The sequence below is a fragment of the Sminthopsis crassicaudata genome, chromosome 1 (genome assembly GCF_048593235.1).
Source record: "Sminthopsis crassicaudata isolate SCR6 chromosome 1, ASM4859323v1, whole genome shotgun sequence".
Lineage (NCBI taxonomy): Eukaryota > Metazoa > Chordata > Mammalia > Dasyuromorphia > Dasyuridae > Sminthopsis > Sminthopsis crassicaudata.
This window is the reverse complement of record NC_133617.1, coordinates 438,810,343-438,829,005: the sequence shown is the minus strand read 5'-3', so window position 1 is coordinate 438,829,005 and position 18,663 is coordinate 438,810,343. Positions and strand designations below refer to the sequence as shown.

The 18,663-nt window shown below is 32.8% G+C and overlaps 1 protein-coding gene across 1 annotated transcript in view; it reads right to left on the bottom strand.

Annotated features, from left to right (window-relative positions):
* Positions 1 to 18,663, bottom strand: part of SVEP1 (sushi, von Willebrand factor type A, EGF and pentraxin domain containing 1) — a 318,610-nt gene that overhangs the window by 131,179 nt on the left and 168,768 nt on the right. Inside the window, 8 exon segments of the mRNA XM_074280632.1 lie at positions 2,770 to 2,931; positions 5,662 to 5,823; positions 10,116 to 10,349; positions 10,843 to 11,031; positions 13,700 to 13,808; positions 15,639 to 15,760; positions 18,294 to 18,363; positions 18,365 to 18,489. Coding sequence (XP_074136733.1) covers positions 2,770 to 2,931; positions 5,662 to 5,823; positions 10,116 to 10,349; positions 10,843 to 11,031; positions 13,700 to 13,808; positions 15,639 to 15,760; positions 18,294 to 18,363; positions 18,365 to 18,489 — 1,173 coding nt within the window.

Genomic DNA, 18,663 nt, shown 5'->3' with positions numbered 1-18,663 from the left:
CCAGACTACAGAAAATGAAAATTTTTTTCAAGTGTCCTTTCTGAGATGAATTCAATGGCTATGAAGGCACATTTCTCAGAGAAATTCTCCAAATACAGAATGCACAATTACTGAGTGTTTCAATCATTTTAACTGTTTGTGACTGCTTCCCTTTCCCCCACTACTAAAGTATTTCTAAATGGCATCAAGTATTTGAAATATATTTTATCCAGAAATTCAAATGTTTTGTACAAATTAATTTAAAATGTCTATAGAGAATGAGAAAAGGAAAGGATTCCAGGATGATTGCTATCACTTTGAAGGAAAAGAAAGTGGTCTCCATCTATTTGTTTATTTCCATGTGAAGAGAGGAGCTCTGCTTTTCATCCTCAGATTTTCTTCATTAAAGTCAGAAAGCCCTGAAGATGACCCCATCCAATGGACTACTGATCTATTTACAGAGCTTCTGGTGAAAGTAACTTGTTCATTCCTATCATCAGTATAAATAAATACATTGGTCAGGTGCTGGCATCAATCACATTGATATTCAAATACAGTGATAGCATTATGACCCTTGATAACATCTAGTTATTTAGTTCAACCAAGCTGTATTCAAAATAGAATTTCATGTACATAAAAAAAGAAAGGATAAAAAGAGAAAGAAAGAGAAGGAAATTTTTGTTTAGTAATAGACTATGCTTTCAAACTAATTCAGTGACTTTTTATAATTCTTCATTGAATATTTGCTATTTTTGGAATTAAACAAGGCTCTTTAAATTACAGGTTAAAGTTGTTTTCTAACCTCAGGAGTTAAAAAAATCAATTATGTTATATCATCTCATTTTCTTTTCTAGGAAGTAATTATTTTAATACATAGCTCTGCTTATATACTCCTTTTCAAAAATTTAAAATAATTCTTATTCCACCAAATGAAGTCCATGATCCATAATCTGGCATCTAAGATCCTTTATATTTCAATGTGCCTCTCTGGATTTAATGTTAAATTAGGCCTTCTTTCATGCCCCTAGCTAGAAATTCTTTCCCCTTCCTCTGAATTCTCTATGGCATAATCAGGCTATCTCGTTGGTGCAGTGGATAGAAACCTGGATTTTCAGTCAGAAAGATTCATCTTCCCTAGTTCAAATCTGGCCTCGGACACTTAATAGCTGTGTGACTTGGGCAAGTCACTTAATCTTGTCTGCTTAAGTTTCTTCCACTTTATAGAATGAACTGGAGAAAGAAATGGCAAATCATTCCAATATCTTTAGAATCAGACAGGAATGAAACAATTAAACAACAATGAAATGATATATTTATCATATACTTGTAATTCATATTATTTGGAATTTTTTGTATAAATCTCCTATCATTTTCACCCTCATTAAACCACAAAATCATTTTGCATGGCTTGTGCATTAATCTTTTCATCTCCCTCATTGCTTAGCACAGTGTTTTGGAGAGAGAGAGAAAGGGGGTGAGGTGGGAGACAGAGGGAGAATGAGAACTCAAATGTTTATTATTGTTTTACTTAGTATAAATTTAATTTATCCCAGTGACCTGTAAAGGAGGAGAATGAACATACTTACTTACTTATTGTCCTACTTAGTGCTTAGTACAATTCTTTGCACATGGTAGGCATTCTTTATGAGTTGAATTCATTTGACTATGGAACATTAGTGTAATTACTAGGCATATTAGGCCTACATCTTTTAAAATTTTTATCTAACACAATTCATGCAATTTCAGAGAAGTCAGAGGCACTCAAAATTCTAAGTTTTGGAATCTTGGGTCTGGGAAGAGCCTAGGGGTCTTTCTGCCAATGCAAATTAATATCCTCAAACAGAGGGAACAAATCAAATGTATGCCAAATCAGAGAAACCTTGGGGAAAGCATTAGGTTGAACAAATGTTCAACTCATTGCCTTTCTGATTCATTTAAATCATCATGCTATATGGCATGGATTTCATCACTCATAGAATTTAAAGCTGGAAAGAACCCAGGAGACTACTAATGGTCTGTTTTGACAGATGGGGAAAATGAGACTCAGAGAGGCAAACTGAATTCATGACTAGTTAATGGATCAAACTAACAGGGCTTTTTACCCTGAAATCACAGGGTATTTTTCCCCACTTAGAAATCCTCTAATGATGGTAAACTCCCATAGAGCAGTGACTAAAATCCAGAAAAGTCATCAGCTAAATACTAAAAAAAGATTGTTGATTGAATTTGATAACTAGGGTGTTCTTCATAAGTAAGAATCATGAAAAAGGTTGAGAATTACATCTGAGATATACTATAAACATAATGTTTCATGGATACCAAAACGGCGTTTTGACTGTAATATTCTTTCATACTCCCTTTCTATGTTTCCCCTGTCTCTATCCTGCAAATAAAGAAAAAAAATGGGGAGAAACCATTTTCAAAAACACTTTAGAAAAAGGATTATTCTGTTATCCAAGTAAAATAGTCATAATATCAAAACCTATTTTTATAACAAGAAATACTATTGGGCTTTCTATTGAGGAATAACATTTATCTAAAAACTCTAAGCCATTTTGGCTAAAGATAAAGGAAAAGGGAAAAAATATTATGGGACCCTTAGTAATAATTTTAATTATAGTTACTTCCAAATTTCATCAATTTGATTTCCACATTCTAAAATTTCTACAAACTTTGAAAAAAGTATTAAAAAACCACTTTAAATATTGAGCTTTTGGAAATCCTCCACTTCTTTACATAGAGAACATTCAACATATGTGGCAATATTTCAGTGTTTGAGTTTTTGCTAACCTCCACAGGCTGATATATCCACAGCTCCTCTTTTCACAGTTGAAGTGTTTTCTGGACAAGAGAGGCAGTTCTTGGAACCAAAAGCTGGCTGATAGGTGCCCAGAGGACATGATTCACAAGTTTCTAGACCATTTGGTGAGTAGGTGCCTTGCTTGCACTGAGCTAAAAGACAAAATTGTGCAGAAGCAGTCATTAAGAGATTAAATTTTCAAAGGCAATAACCATATAGAACACATTTATCATCTTGAGTCCAACTTAGAAGGAGGTAGGAGAGACATAAAGATTTACCCTAATAGAGTTATGCCAAAATATAATAATGCTTTTTAGCCTCCATTATGTAACATTATAACTAGAAAGAGCTGGAGAAGGTAGCAGATTATCATGCTCCATATGCATGTTGTATTCCTTCAATGGAATATATTTTTAAGAGTAAGAGACATTTAATTATTGTGATTGTATTCCCAGGTTTAGCACAGTGCTTGAAATCATAGCAGGTGCTGTACATCATTTGATTATGGGCTATATAAATCAAGAATGGTAACCAAAGAATAGTAAAAATATTTGATATGCATATAGTCATTAAGTCAATAAACTATTAAACACCTACAATTTGGCAGACTGTACTAAGGTTTGAAGATACTACACTGTACTTTATGATATACTATACCAAACAATGAATATACAAAGGAAGGCAAAAGACAAGTCTCTGTTCTCACTATGTCATACAATCTTTACAATAACACTCTAATGTGCAGTGTGTAAATGCTATACCCATTTTACAGATAAGGAAATTGAGATTAAAGACCTTGCCAAAGGTCATGCAACTACCAAATTATAGATGCAGGACTCAAATCCAGACTCTCGAGTCTAAAGGCAGTATCATTTCTGCCTCTTACCCTCAGCCCTCATTACATTAAAATTCCCAAGGAGAAGACAAAACTAACTCCCTATACAAAACCGGACCAAACTGCTTTCACATAGATCCTCCTTAACTCCATCAGCTACAGCTTGTCAATATAAGTCTTGAAGGAAGGAATATGAAAATAGAAAACTAAAAATCTTAGATTCATGGAATTTTAGAGCTTTTAAAGATTTGAGAGATTCTCTAGTTTAATTCATTCTACCCATAAGGAATCTGTCTAGAGAAGTTAGATTTTTTTGTTTGTGATCATATAGCTTGTTAGTGGTATAGCCAGGTTTAACATAGTCCAAATTAGACAAAGGGATTTCAGAAATCATCTGATCATACCTACTTGTTTATAGCTGAGACTCAACAAAATAAAGCATCATACTTGAAGTCACCCAGCTAATTAGTGGCAAAGCCAGAAGTAGAACTCAGATTTCCTGACTTTGTCTGATATGATATTCTCTCTTCTATACTATTCTGGTTCCCAGTCCACAATCCTTTTCTTTTATTCTTATTCCTAAAGTAATTTTCATTATTATATAATTAGCATTTGAGAAGGATGCCAAGTGACCTTGATTGCACCAAGTTTACCATAAGTAAAGCTAAGTAGCTACTTTTGAAATAAGATGTAAATTGCTTTTAGATATCACTGTTTTCAGGTATATCTTTGTTACATGGTTTTTTTTTGTTTTGTTTTGTTTTTTTTGGGGGGGGGGAAGAAATGTGCTCAGAATTCCTGTATATTTCTATATACTCTGTCATTTATAATACCGTAGGAAAATATATTGAAAGTAACCAATAAACCCAAATAAACTATTTATTTCACTAGCAAGAATACTGCCCTGCTAGTCATTATCTTTGTTTTATTAATTCCTAGTTTAAAACAAATTAAATCCAATTATGAAAGGCAGTGTGATATAGCCGAAAGAATGTTGGATTTAGATCAACCAAATCCTGACTTCAAATTCTGCTAGTTATGGCACAATACAAAGAATATTAGTTAGAAAGACAGGAAATCTGCATTTTTAAGTCTAGTTTTCCCTCTAACTTGCTGTGTGATCTTAGGTAAGTTCAACTCAGCTCAGGCCTTAGTTTCACTTATAAAATTAGATAGCTTGGGAGGTTCCCATTCTTTCAACAGATCCAAATTCCTATGACTCATTTTTTTGAGCCATAGTTCAATAATCTATAAAATAGGCATATTTTATAGTACCTACTTGTTAGAGTTAATACAATGATTAAATTAGGTTTTTGTAAGTCTTGTACATAATCTTATAAAATAACTTGTAAATGCTGTATCAACATGAGATTTTTTTCATAGAAAATATCAGAATATGAATTTCTATAAACAGATGTAATAAATATTCCAATGCAACAAAATAATTCTACTTCTTTCCAGAAGAATTTAAGAAAATTCTAGCATACCAAGTGAATATCATTGTTATTCAGATGTGGTTATAGTAGGATTTTACCTATATACAATATAATTATTAAGTTTTAAGAAATCTATATTTCAATTAACAATGATTAATGAAGTGCTTTAAAGAGTAAGGCTATGCATGAGGGATTTATAAATAAAACACAAAAGGGGCATTAAAAATCTAATATGATTACTTTCAATATGTCCCACTTTCCTTTATAACAATTTGTTATATGTGAAAATTATAATTTCAAAATAAAAAACTATTTTGATTCCTTTTAGCTAAAATGAAAGGAAGCTCTATGGAATAGCACATAGAGTGCTTGTTGGAGTCAGGAAGACTTGAGTTCAAATCTTACCTCAGACAACTATTAGTTAGGTAAGTCACTTTAACCCTCTTTGCCTCAGTTCCTTACTATAAAATGAGCTAGAGAAGGAAATGGCAAATGACTTCAATATCTCTACCAAGAAAATCTCAAATGAGTTCATGAAAAGTTGGACATGACTGAAACAACTAAACAAGAACAATAACAAGCTGGAATGAGGATGATTCTGGCCTAATCACCTTTACATTCAGAGATGCTTCTTGAATGGAGGTATTCAGTGGAGCTACCAGTTGGGCAAAGTTTACACTCTACTTTTCCTTCTTCATCTTGATAGGATCCAATCCAGCAGCTTTCACAGACATTATGTTCCAGAGAATAATAGGTCCCCAAAGGGCAATTAACTGTAAACAGACAAAACAGAACAAATAAAGATTAATTGGAGAATTAAGTGAATTGCAACAGTGGAATGTAAGTTGAGTCTTTTCATCCCAGGAATAAAAATGTGGTCAAAAAAAATTTCAGACACTATTTTTTGGGGAGACATTTTTAACTGTTGGCCATTTTCTTAACAGCTTGACCTTATTTATTCCTAGAAATAGTAGTGTTTATCTATCTGCAATTGCTATGCTAGCTATACAAAATTCAATACTCAAAATATGGCTGTCCAGAAATGTCCTAGATAAAAGGATGACCTAAATGTTTGGGAACACCAAATTGTCCTATCAAATGCACAATAAGTAGGATATTTATCCCATCCCATAGGTAGGGAGAAAACAATGATTACTTAGGTCAATTTAAGTTTCAATATCCTCCCCCACCAAAAAACAAGACAAGAAAACTGAGGCAAACAAGGTTAACTGACTTTTGCCCAGGGTCACAAGGCCATATTTGAACTCAGGTCTTCCTAAATCCAGACCCAGATCTGGGCACTAGCTGCTTAGAATAAAAATACACTAGCATTAATCTTCAGAAAATTATCTTCAGTTTCTTATTACATAAACCTTTCCTTATTACAAATTTGAACCAATTCTTTATTGATATTAAATATTCCTGTTACATATTTTATTAAATTTTTATCAGACTTTCTTAAGGAAAATATTTTTATAATCCATTTCTTTCCCTTTTACTTTGTATGGATTATTTTTGCTTATGCAAATCATAAATTCCCATAACATACCCCAATACACCTATTGTATCTAGTTTATTTGTTTAAATATAAGAATTATTTTTTTATTTTTTTGAGGCTGGGGTTAAGTGACTAGCTCAGGGTCACACAGCTAGGAAGAGTTAAGTGTCTGAGACCAGATTTGAACTTGGGTCCTCCTGAATTCAAGGCTGGTGCTCTATCCACTGTGCCACCTAGCTGCCCCTAAATATAAGAATTTTCTTTCTCTTTACAATTGTGTAGAATAACTCTCATTCTATTTTTTCTTAGATTTTTATAATGTACTTTTTCCTTTTTAAGATCATTGACCACCCACTTATAATGTTATATGGTATAAGTTATAAATTTAATTCCATTCTCAATTATGCTATTAAATTTTCTCAACATCAACAATCAAATAGTGATTCCTAATTTTCCTATTATGATAGTACAAATGGAAGAAGGATGCAACATTTTATAGGGAGGTTCTCCAAGTCCTCCTGTTAGTGGATAGCAACTGTCTCAAGACACCAGAATATTAAAGGACTTTCTCAATGAGATTCATGGCCAAAGAGATTGGCTGAACAAAATACAGGGAAAACCAAGTGGTTGCTCAGGTTGTGATCTGAAATTATACTGGTTATTATATCTGCTGCTAAATATTTTACTGTATCCCAATCAGAGTTGAGAAGATATTTTTAGGAAATTGCAAATCTTTTTTATTGACTCCAAGCTTCCCATAATAGTTAAAGGCCCATTTTAAAAAATATAAGCATTTTACTGATGGTGCTGTATGCCAGTGAATTCTGGAATGCTGTTATCTCTAAAAAACTAAAGATGAGCATTTACATTCATGATGATGGAACATAGAAAAGCACATGGTTAGTGTGGATAGGCTGCAACATACGATCAATGATGATCCCTGATGAAGAACATAAATTAAGTCATCAAGGACTTTTATGTTAGAAAGATGGGATGATCATTTGGCAAGTGTGAGGAATGACAGAGAGCCAAACACAGTGCTCTATTGGTATTCTTATGATATTTAAAAAAAAAAAAAAAAAGAGTGGCAGTTCCCTACCAGTTTGGAACATCTCATGTTTTGAAATTTTGAAACGACAGGAATGAGAATCATATAAGATGGGAAAGCTTCTAAGGTCAGAAATCTACTTCATTGGAAGAAACTCCCAAACTGATACAGTATAGGGACAGGGAATTTGCCTATATACATCTATGAGATGAACATAGAAATACCAGGTATAATGTTTCTAGTAAGATGGAGAACCACTGAGGCTTAACACTGTGAAGTAAGGACCTGGGACTTCACATTTATCCTCCATATGTCCTCCATATGTCTAAACTAAGGACCCTTAGTCTTTGCTGACCTTCCTTTATGTATTCTCTCTCCTAATTAGAATGTGAAACCTTTGGGAGCATAATCTATTTTTATCTCTACCTAATACAGAACACTTACTGAGATGTTTTTTTAAAAATTAATTTATTCAAATTATTTATATTTCAATGTAAATTTTAAAAAGAATGCTTAGATTGTCTAAAAAAATGATCTGTGAACCAAGTTCTATATTTGTGCTTTCTGCCATTTCATCTTTTTTTGTACAATAACATAGTGAAATTCAAATAAACTTTTTTTTCCCTTCATGGTTTTTTTTTTGTTGTTTTTTTTTTTCCTTATCTACGTTTAGAATTATTTCATCACTGTGGTCTTAAATAATAGAAACAAAGTTTCTGAGTAAGATTATTTGTGGTTCTTTTTGGTAAAATTCTACAAATTTGGCCAATTTTCAACCTCTCATTTCTTTCTGTGGTGTTTCTCTGAATTTATTATTATTTTTTTTTTTTGGAAAGCTTGACATTCTAAAACCTTTCTTTAATCATCCTTTCAGTTCCATAATTTTCTCATTGAAAAGCTTCTGAAATTATTTTTCTATCTCTAGTATTCTTTCAACATTATATCCTTCAAAGTAAAGTAATTCAATGGATCAATTGTCATGTTTATATTCGCTCTCTCTCTCTATATCTAAGCTGTTTAAATTTATTAACAATTTATCCTTAAATCTGTTTGTATGTAATTTTCTTTTTTCATTTCTAATTCCTTCACCATTGTTATGACCCATTTGAAATTTTATCTTGAGAAATTTCTAGCTTTGTCCTGATACTACTTTTGATGTTTATTTTAACTCTGGAATATTTTTTCTTCTGCTTCTCTTATTCTGCACTTCCCCACCCTCAAGCCCGTCTTCTATAATTTCTCTCTGTTTTTCTCAACACTTGGAGTGAGTTTTATATTTCCTTTTGAAGATCTGGGTCATTCTGATTTTTTTTAAAAATGTTCTATTACATGTTTGGGGAGGAGGAGGTATTTTCTATGGCTTCACATGACCATCTTTTTTTAAGCCTGATAAATGATTTTTTTTAGAGTCTATAGTAGATTACATAGCATGGAGGTTTCACAAGCTGGTTAAAACATAATGTGTTTTCAGAATGTACACAGGGTCTGGACAGGGTGATATAGGAGATTACCTACAAATTATGGCTGCTGTGTGAAATAGGCTGCAATGCACACATAGTTCTGTTAATTTGGAATAGCTGCTGAAAGTTGTGAGGATCTAAGAATGATAAATATGATTTGATTTTGTATTCCTAAATGTATATTAATAAGAAAAATAGTTTCCTTAGTCTGACTCTCTGTGGTACAATGGAAAGAACAGTTTGATTTACCAGTCTCAATTCTATTACTAATTCCTTCTTAGACTTTGGCTGAAATTACTTCCTCTTTCTGGGTCTCAGTATCCTCATCTGTAATGTTCTCTTCTCTAAAATATAATCTTCTCTGTGAGCAGATTTCTTGGAGGGGTTTTGGAAGCAACCTTCGTTTCAGTTCAGTTCAATGCAATCACCTCAAATGCAGCCAGGAATTAAAGTCCAAATCCTTTATTTTCTCCTTCAAAGTCTTGAATCTTTTCCTGGGCCCAGTTAACTTTCTTAGAGGCCTATCTCTCTCCTTGGTTCCAAGAGCTCTCTTCGAATGTTTCTGGCCAGCACAAAAGTGGAATTTGGAATGAATTTTGACTCCTCCTCCCAAGAGTAGGCTTGTGGGTTTCTGTGGGCTTGTGGGTCTGGCCCTGAGAACTTCTTGGTTATATTTCTGCCTACTTGTGAATCTCCTTGACTTGGAATCTCCTCAAAGTCCAAGAGTAGGCTTGTTCTTTTGTGGACTTGTGAACTCCTCCTTATATATGCTCTCTAAAGGTGTGAATGTGTGAACTCCTTTAAAAATGTGAACTCCTTTAAAGATGTAAACTCCTTTAAAGGTATGAACTAAGTACATAAGCATTAGTACCTTGTTTCAAGTTCTGGCCCATAACACTCATCTGTTTAATGATAGGAGTTAGACTAGATGATTCCCAAGGATTTTTCCAACTCTAATTCCTATAATCCAAGAGTAGTCACAAACCCTGTTGTGGCAATGGAAAGACAAAAAAAAATTTACAAGTACTAGCTGGTTTACATGAAATGAAAACATCTTACCACACATTCGTCCTCTTAGCACAGAGCCTGGTCTGCAAAAGAGAAATGCCTTCTCTGTTTCCAATGAATTGCTGTCAGCTATCACCATTTCTGATGCAAGTTGAAAAGAATACATGGGTTCCTTATTGAGAGTCCTTTTGAGTCGGTTGGTGATTGTCTCTAATGTCTTCAAGAGTCGTTGCTGGTTTTCCAATTCAAGAGTATCATTTCTATGATCAGGCAGAGGTACACTTGCTGAGATAAGGAAAAAAAACAAACAAGTACACCTGGGATTTTGTAAAGCTGTAGCAACAGGTCCTCACTAAAAAGAAAACCCTTTTAAAAATACCAAGGGAATTTTAACATGAGCAAAAAAAAATGCCACATACATTTGTAACAGTTTAAAAATGACTCATTTGTTTGCACAGTGGTTGTATACTAAGATGAAATTTTCATAAATTTATATAGTATTCTCTTATTAAAATACAAAAAACTATACTCTAATTTTTTCATTTTAAAATGTGCTTGAGCTTATTGTCAGGTCAAGCTGAAACAAAGTATTTTATATATATTTAGCATTAAGGTATTGAAAGTAGAGATTCAAGGAGCAAAATTCTCAATAATTCTTTCATCTAGTGTTTTTTTTTTTCTTACCAGATAGTAAAATGAAATGACAAGTAAAAGAAATGAAAGGCAATGTAGAAACTTAAAATGATGTTCAGTTTTAAAAAAGTATTTCTTTTATTACCTGTAATGTTAAATATTAATTTAATTTTATGGTCAGATGTTGAGGTGCTAAGTTTTTCATGCCTTTTGATCCGAGAAGATTGAGTTTTACCAGTCCTCACCACAGGCTTTTGAGGCTGCTCTTGAATGATATCCATGAAATCTTCATAAGAATAATCCACTTTGTTAGCTACACCCCAACCACCAGGTCCTAGCCAATTGATGCAAAGAAAACATACAAACAGTTGATGAATGCTCTATCGGTATCAAGAAGAAAAAGTATTAGATTTGGAATTAGGAAACCTCTCACTTTTGGCTTTATACATACTATGTTATTTTAGGATAATTCATTTAATTACTCAGATTTAGATTCCTTTTTTTTTCTTTTTAATTGGGATTAATAAATACTTGGATCATTGTGAGGTGCTGTGAGGATTGAATGAAATGATATTATAAAGATGCCTTTTGTAAACTATAAAATGCTATATAAATATAAACTACTATCTTGATGACTAAGAGCAAGAAAAAATTTCTGACTTAGTGATATATTTTGGTTTTCACTGTTGTCCCTACTGAAAAGCAGGCTGGCTTTTGCACTACCATGAAACAGGTTGTAAGCTCCTTGAGGGCAGAGACTGTATCACTTTTATTTTTACCTCCATTTTATTTACCTTAGCACAAAGTCTGGAATGAAGGGAGTTAATAAATGCTTATTTTTTTGACTTGAGATGGACCCTTTTGGGATTGAGAAGATAATACTATTTCTGTTACTTCCTTATCTGCCTTAACCTCCTTTAGGTGACTGCCAATAAATATGACAAGCTTTCCTCTGATGGGATAGACTAGCTCACATTGCAGTCTATTCTCACTATGGAGAGAGAGAGAGAGAGGAAAAGAGAGAGAGAGAGAGAGAGAGAGAGAGAGAGAGAGAGAGAGAGAGAGAGAGAGAGAGAGAGAGAGAGAGAGAGAGAAGAAAGGAGGGAGAGATAAATCTGAAATAAGAAAGAGAAGACTATTTGTCTTGTTCCATGAGATAAATTAATAAAACTCATCTTAAGATAGTAGAGAAACTGATGAAATAAAATTAAAGTCTTTTCAATCTCATTGAATAATGTCTTTGTTTCCTTAGAATAATACTGCTTATATAGATTAAATCTCTAAATTTAGATGAATGTTTTTTATATATGTGTATAAATATACATATATTTATATAACAGGGGATATATAAATAAATAAGGGGTCCGGACTAAATGCTCTCAAAGGGGTCTTTTAACTATAAGTTTATAGTAGTGTTACATTGCACCAAATAAATTAGACTTGGGTAAAATCCTACATTAGAGTCTTCTAGGTTTCCTTCTCTCCTCCCTGCCTCCTTCTGTATTTCTCTGTCTCTCTTCTATTATCTTTAATAAGGAATGAGGCATAACTAATACTAAGGCTAGTTACCTTCCAAAATCTCTGGCCTTAAAACTAATAATTAAATGTAGGTCTTTTTCATAAGAAAGTTGAGTATCCCTAACATAACAGTATTTTCAAATAAATGTTAAAATTTTTGAGTAGAGAGAGATGAGAAGAGGCCTATTTTAATTAGTAAATAAGGTTGGCTAATAGCCATCAGTCACAAAGATTTATATGCACAACTGTAAGCCATTTTCTTATAATGGTGAAATGTAATAAACAGTACTGATATTTTATTTATGTCATTAATTTTCTTGTCAGTCCCCTCTTTTTTCCCCAGAGGTAGAATAGTGTCAAACTTTTAAATAGCCTTCACTGAATTTTTACAACTTATGTGAATCCAAATTAGAGAAATATATTGGAATTGGAGAATTAATTTTCAATTCATATTGGTTCCTTCCTTTAGAAAGAAGGAAAGAAGAGAGAGAGGATAGGGAAAAAATAAATGTAAAAGAGAGAAAAAAAGAGAATAAAAGAAACTTTACTTTCAAATGAAATATTATAGTTCAATTAAAATGTTGATAAAAAAAATCAAGACTATTTTGGAATATTTTGCTTAGTTTGAGATTAGGTCTCCTTATCTCACTCAGGTTGAAAGTGCAGTAGCCATTGATGGTCTGATACAAGTTGTTGATCAACTTGGCAGCTTTACTCAGCCTTATTTCCAACCTGGGCCAGTTTACTCTTCCTTACTCATCTAGATTCTATTAACTCTTCCCTCATTCCTTCTGAGGTTAGAAGTTCATTATTTTGGAGTCAGATTACTTAGTGTGGACACTTGATCAGCTTAGGCCAAATTAGAGAAATATATTAGAATTGGAGAAACATTTTTCCATTCAAATTGGTTCTTTCCTTTAGAAGGCAGGAAAGAAAGAAAAAAGAGAAAAGAAAGGGAAGTAAAGGGAAAAGTAAAAGAGAAAGAACAAAAGAGCATAAAAAGATAAGAGACTTTGTTTTTAGAGAAAATATTCTAATTTAATTAAAATTTTGATAAAGGTTTATTTTAGCTCAGAACTCCTGACTTCAAAAGAGATCCACTAGCCTCAGTCTCCTTAGTAACAGGGATTACAGTCATAGGCCCAGGTTATATTTTTAAGGATGCTTTTTTTTGGTTAAAAAATTAATCTTGGGTCCAAAGAGCTTGTATTTCAGTTTCTAATAGTTGTTTATGCCAACCTACATAATTTAACAATATGGCTTAATTTTTTCTTTCTTAAAGGTCTTTAAATAATATTGATAATATTAAACTGTATAATAGTTTTCAGTTTTCCCTAATGATCACTATATTGTCTAATTTTATACTCAATAAATACTTTTAATGAATCATACATTATGTCTTTTTTGTCAATATTTTTCCTGATATGCATCATATCTAAAAATTGATATTGAATAGATGATACAAAATTACAATGTTTAGTTACCAATTGCAAAGCCATTTTCATAGTCATAGTTATACTCTAGGCAGTGTTTTCGTGTCCGGTTCTCCAGTCTGCAATCAATGTCATCAACATCATTACAAAATGATGGAACCTAGAAAACCCCAAATGAAGAAGCTGTAAATCCAATCTCAAAAACCAAACTACTTTTTCTATAATTTTATACTTTGCATCATATATTCAACCTCTTACAATTTAATCTTCTTGGAGCAATGAGAGAGAAACAACAATTAACCCCTCTTCTCCTTCCATACCTATTGCTTATGGTTTCTGTACTTTCAAAACCTGGATTGGAAAGTCAACAAATATTCATTAGGAGCTTCCTATTTGCCAGGCAGGGGGGATACAATTGAAAGGCAAACTAGTCCCTGCTTGTAAGGAATTCACATTTTAATCGGGAGAAGTGAACATAAAAACATCTATGTAATGGAAAATGGAGGCAGTTTCAAGAGGGAAGACACATTAAGAAAAATGAGATATAGTAGGGGATGACAAGAAAAGCCCTCTATAGAAAATGGGACTTAAGTTGAGACTTGAAGGAATCCAGGAAACAGATAAGGAAAAAATGCATTCCATCAATGTTTGTGTTACTTAATTTCTGGTGTGTACTGGTGAAATTCAGAATTTTTAAAAGTTATGTCATTGCCTTCTTATTTGCATGTAGGTACTAATTTAGTCTCCAAGGAGTTTGTTGGTGGATTTTTTTCTTCTTAAATTCAAGATCTTTCTTTTTTTTTTTTTTTTGTTTTGTTTTGTTCAAGTCATTTCAGTTTTGTCTAACTATTTTTGATCCTAGTTGATGTTTTCTTATTGGATATACTAGAGTTGTTTGCTATTTCCTTTTCCAGTTCATTTTTCAGATAAGAAAACTAAGGTAGGAGGCAGCTAGGTGGCACAGTACATAGAGCCCCAGCCCTGAATTCAGGAGGACCCGAGTTCAAATCTGGTCTCAGACACTTGACACTTCCTAGCTGTGTGACCTTGGGCAAGCCACTTAACCCCACTCTCAGGAAAAAAAAAAAAAGAAAAAAGAAAACTAAGGTAGAGTTAAGTGATTTCGCCAGGGTCAATGAGCTATTAAGTATTTGAAGCCAGATTTGAACTCAGGAAGATGAATCTTTCTGATTTCAGGTCTATCACTCTATTCACAATTCCCTTGGAGAGACTAGATGCCTCTTTTTTTTTTTTTTTTTTTTTAAATACTGAATTAATGATATTGTTTTTAAATGAGAACTTATGATCTACAGCCTGTCTAGGCACTTGATTTTCATTGAGAAAAACAAACAAAATCCTTCAGAGATTACATTTTTTTTTCAATAACGACCCAAAAAATACATTGACAAAATAGTTTTGTCTCAAACTTCCAATGCTAATTAATAAACTTAGAATGCATGTGTCTTTAAGAAAAGCATTTCATAAAATATCATTTTCTCTAGGAAGCCTATTCTGATCCTTCTAGTTGCTGCTATCCCCTTATAATTTTGTCCTTGGAAACTACTTTGCATATATATGAAATATATGTATTATAAATACAGTATTTACTCTTCTATTTTCATATTATTGTCTCTTTCTCATCTATAACAGAATATAAGCTTGGGAGGACAGGTTCTATATATTTTTTTCTTTGTATTTCCAGTGTCTAGCACAAGATCTAGCCCATAACAGGCATTTAACAAATGACTGTGGAGTGAAAGATAATTCTTGGAATTCAGTATTCATGAATAAAATTTATGCTTAATGACAGGTAGCACAACTGAAGAGAGGGAAATCCAGAAAAAAGAGAATCTCACAATAATTATTCAAAATGTAGGTTACAAGCAAAACTCAGAAAACTTTATTATGAAAAATGTCTCAATAACACCCTTCCAAAAAAACAAAACTAAAAGAAAAAAGAGAAGAAAAGAAAAGAATATTACTAACCTACCATTTCACCAAGAGTTGTCTCAAAAGCTTTAGAAAAGTTTTTCAGGAGATCATTGTTATCACAGCATGTTGTTTTGTAGTACATCTCAAAGGATTTGAATCCATGGTTTGCAAAACGATTTACTAGAAAATGTAGGGAGAAAAGCAGTTTTTGTTGGTCAGCGATTTTATAATGGAAGGGTTTTAACTTCAAATGATTTCTGATATAGAGAAGTTTATGCAAAATGACTTGACCATAATGCTTCATTTCTTACATTGTTCATTACAAAAAACCAGAGATGCCACTTAAGAATGCTTAAGAAGCATTCCTGCTTCTTAGGAAATAAACAAAGAGCAAAGCTAAATTGCAGTTACTCAGTGATAAGAATTTGATTCCCAAAGCATGATAGTTTCAACCTCCAAATGTCATGAATACTTCTAATACCATAAATAAAGCTCTGCAGTTTTTTCATAATATATCTCCTTGAATTATTTAACAAATTGAGAATGGATCGTGAAAATTTTCCCTAACACTTTATAAAACAATCTTCTTTCCAGATTGGGAATTTCTGAAATGAAAAAATCTTATCCTAATTTTATGCGGATATACTCAAAAAGATGGCACCAAATAATTTTTTGGAAGAGGACTGGACACGTTCTATAGGCCTTAGAAGACAGAAAAATGACTAATAAAGGGAAGTTGTGCTTTTTGTCTCAATATAAGAAATTTCTTTTTAATTGGAGCTATCCCCAAATGGAATTGGGCTACGATGGGAATTACAGAATTATTAGTCACTGATATTTCTTAGGTTAAGCTTGGATTACTCCTTATTGAGAATATTTCAGATTGGACTTCTGCTTCCAGGTATAGATCTCTTCCAGCTTTGAATTCTATGAGTCTATAATTCAGAGATGAATTCTGCAGCTGCAATACTGAAACAACTCTTTATGAGGCAATGAGTGGTATTAAAGCTAAAGGAGAGAATTTAAGATTGAAAATTTCAATTTATACCTCAGTTCTATGGAGAACACTCCTGATTTTCTTATTACCATAGACATGGATTCTTTGTCTCATTTGATAGATAAGGAAACCGTGACCAAAAAAGATAATGATCTTCTTAAGAAAGGAACAGAATTTAAGAATACCCCAAAGGATCAAGTTGTGTCAATTGATGAAATGCATTTATACATGCTAGAGAGAATAGGTTAACTTTTTTTTTATTTCAAAGCAATATTATTACATCTGCTTACATTTATATTTAAAGTATATTTACACAGAAAAGGGAGAGGTTATAGTAAATTAAGCAATTCTGGTTGTCCCATGACTATGCATACATGGCAGCATGACCTTTCTAGGCAAGCCTGATCTCAAGATCAGGGTTAGGGTTGCTTCTTCTGTTCTTTGTTTCTTAAATGAATGAATCTTGATCCTGGATATATCCAGGCTTTGAGACTCTATTGTATATTTAGGAGGCTGAGAAACTGGCTCTTCTGTTGAGGTTGGCTGCAATTTTGGAGGAGTTCCTAACAAGTATTTCATTATTCGTGAAGCTGATGACCACTGGCCTGAGGATGAACCCAATCCATGGCACAGATTATAAGATGTGGGTTTTGAGAAACACAGTACAGAGCTGAGGTGAAATTTGAAACTAGTTGTCCTACAAATTGTTTTATAAGTTATGTTTTAGAATCGACCTCCTAGCAAAGCATAAGAGTAAACTTCTGCTTTTCTGTCAATACATACTTGTGTAGAGTGTGTGTGTGTGTGTGTGTGTGTGTGTGTGTGTGTGTGATATGTTCTTTTTGTATGTAGGAAATCCTGATGTATATTGTACATTGAGTACCTTTCTATTTCCTCTTTTGGGAGAACCTCACATGGGAGCACAAATTTGAAGCTTTAGTAAATCATTCCTGAAGAGCTGATTGGAAGGTGGGGGCAAGGGTCTAATATGAGTGAGAGAAAAAATTGTATCCTTCTTCTAGATGGAAAGGATTTCTTTTTCTTAATCCATAAAACCACATGTACATTGTTAGAGAAAGAAGAAGATTAGTTCCTTAACAAAAATGGAATGGGTTCAATGCCAGAGACCTCTAGAGTAAACTGCAGGTTCCTTAATGGCATAGAATTCCCATTTATTAGTGACAATGGGATTAGAAATGGAGACACATTGAAGCATCTCTATACCTTAGGGAAAATTTGAAAAATATATCCCATATTTATTACTATTACCAGAGAGTCTAAGCCTTCACTAAGCAAAAAAAAAAAAATTAATCCCATTTCTAATGTAGATTGATAACCATTCCAGAACTCATAGCCTTATAATTTCTGGGAGCATTTAAAGGTTATGTGACTTGTCCAGGCTCACATAGGCAAGCAGATTTATCACAAAACAAATACTCAAATACAATGGAGAAAAACATTAAAAATAAATGGATTTATAAAAAAAGTAATATTTAAAGTATCCTTCATTGCAGCTCCTATGTATTATCCAAAGAGTTGGCATAAAAAAGTTTAAAGGCTTATCTTTCATATCTCCAGTCTTGGCTTTGACCTCCATTCCTTCCTTACACTCATCAAAATTGATTCTTAGGGAAAATAACATTTCTCTAAATATATTTCTAAATATTCTAAACACATATTTTTATCACAAGAGAAATTAATCCAATATAAACTTACCAGCACAATCTGGCCATTCAGTAGAATATGGGGGTCTCCAGATTCCATCTTCATAGGCACAGTAATATTTTTTCAGCAGATTCTTCCGTAAAATCATAGCCTTCTAGGCAACTTAGTGTGCAATTAATACCAACACTGTTATTGGTACATATGAAATCTCCATTAACAGGAGTGAATGGAATCTCACAGGGAGAGCCTATATAAAAAAAATACTATAATTATATATATATATATATGCACACAAAGTGTAAGTGTAAATGCTAGGTCTGGACTTTTCAAAGAGGGATTTTGTTTTCTTATTTTCCTACTACTCCTTAAAAAAAAAAAAAAAAACTCACATTGAACTTTTAAAACTAAAGGTAGAAAAATG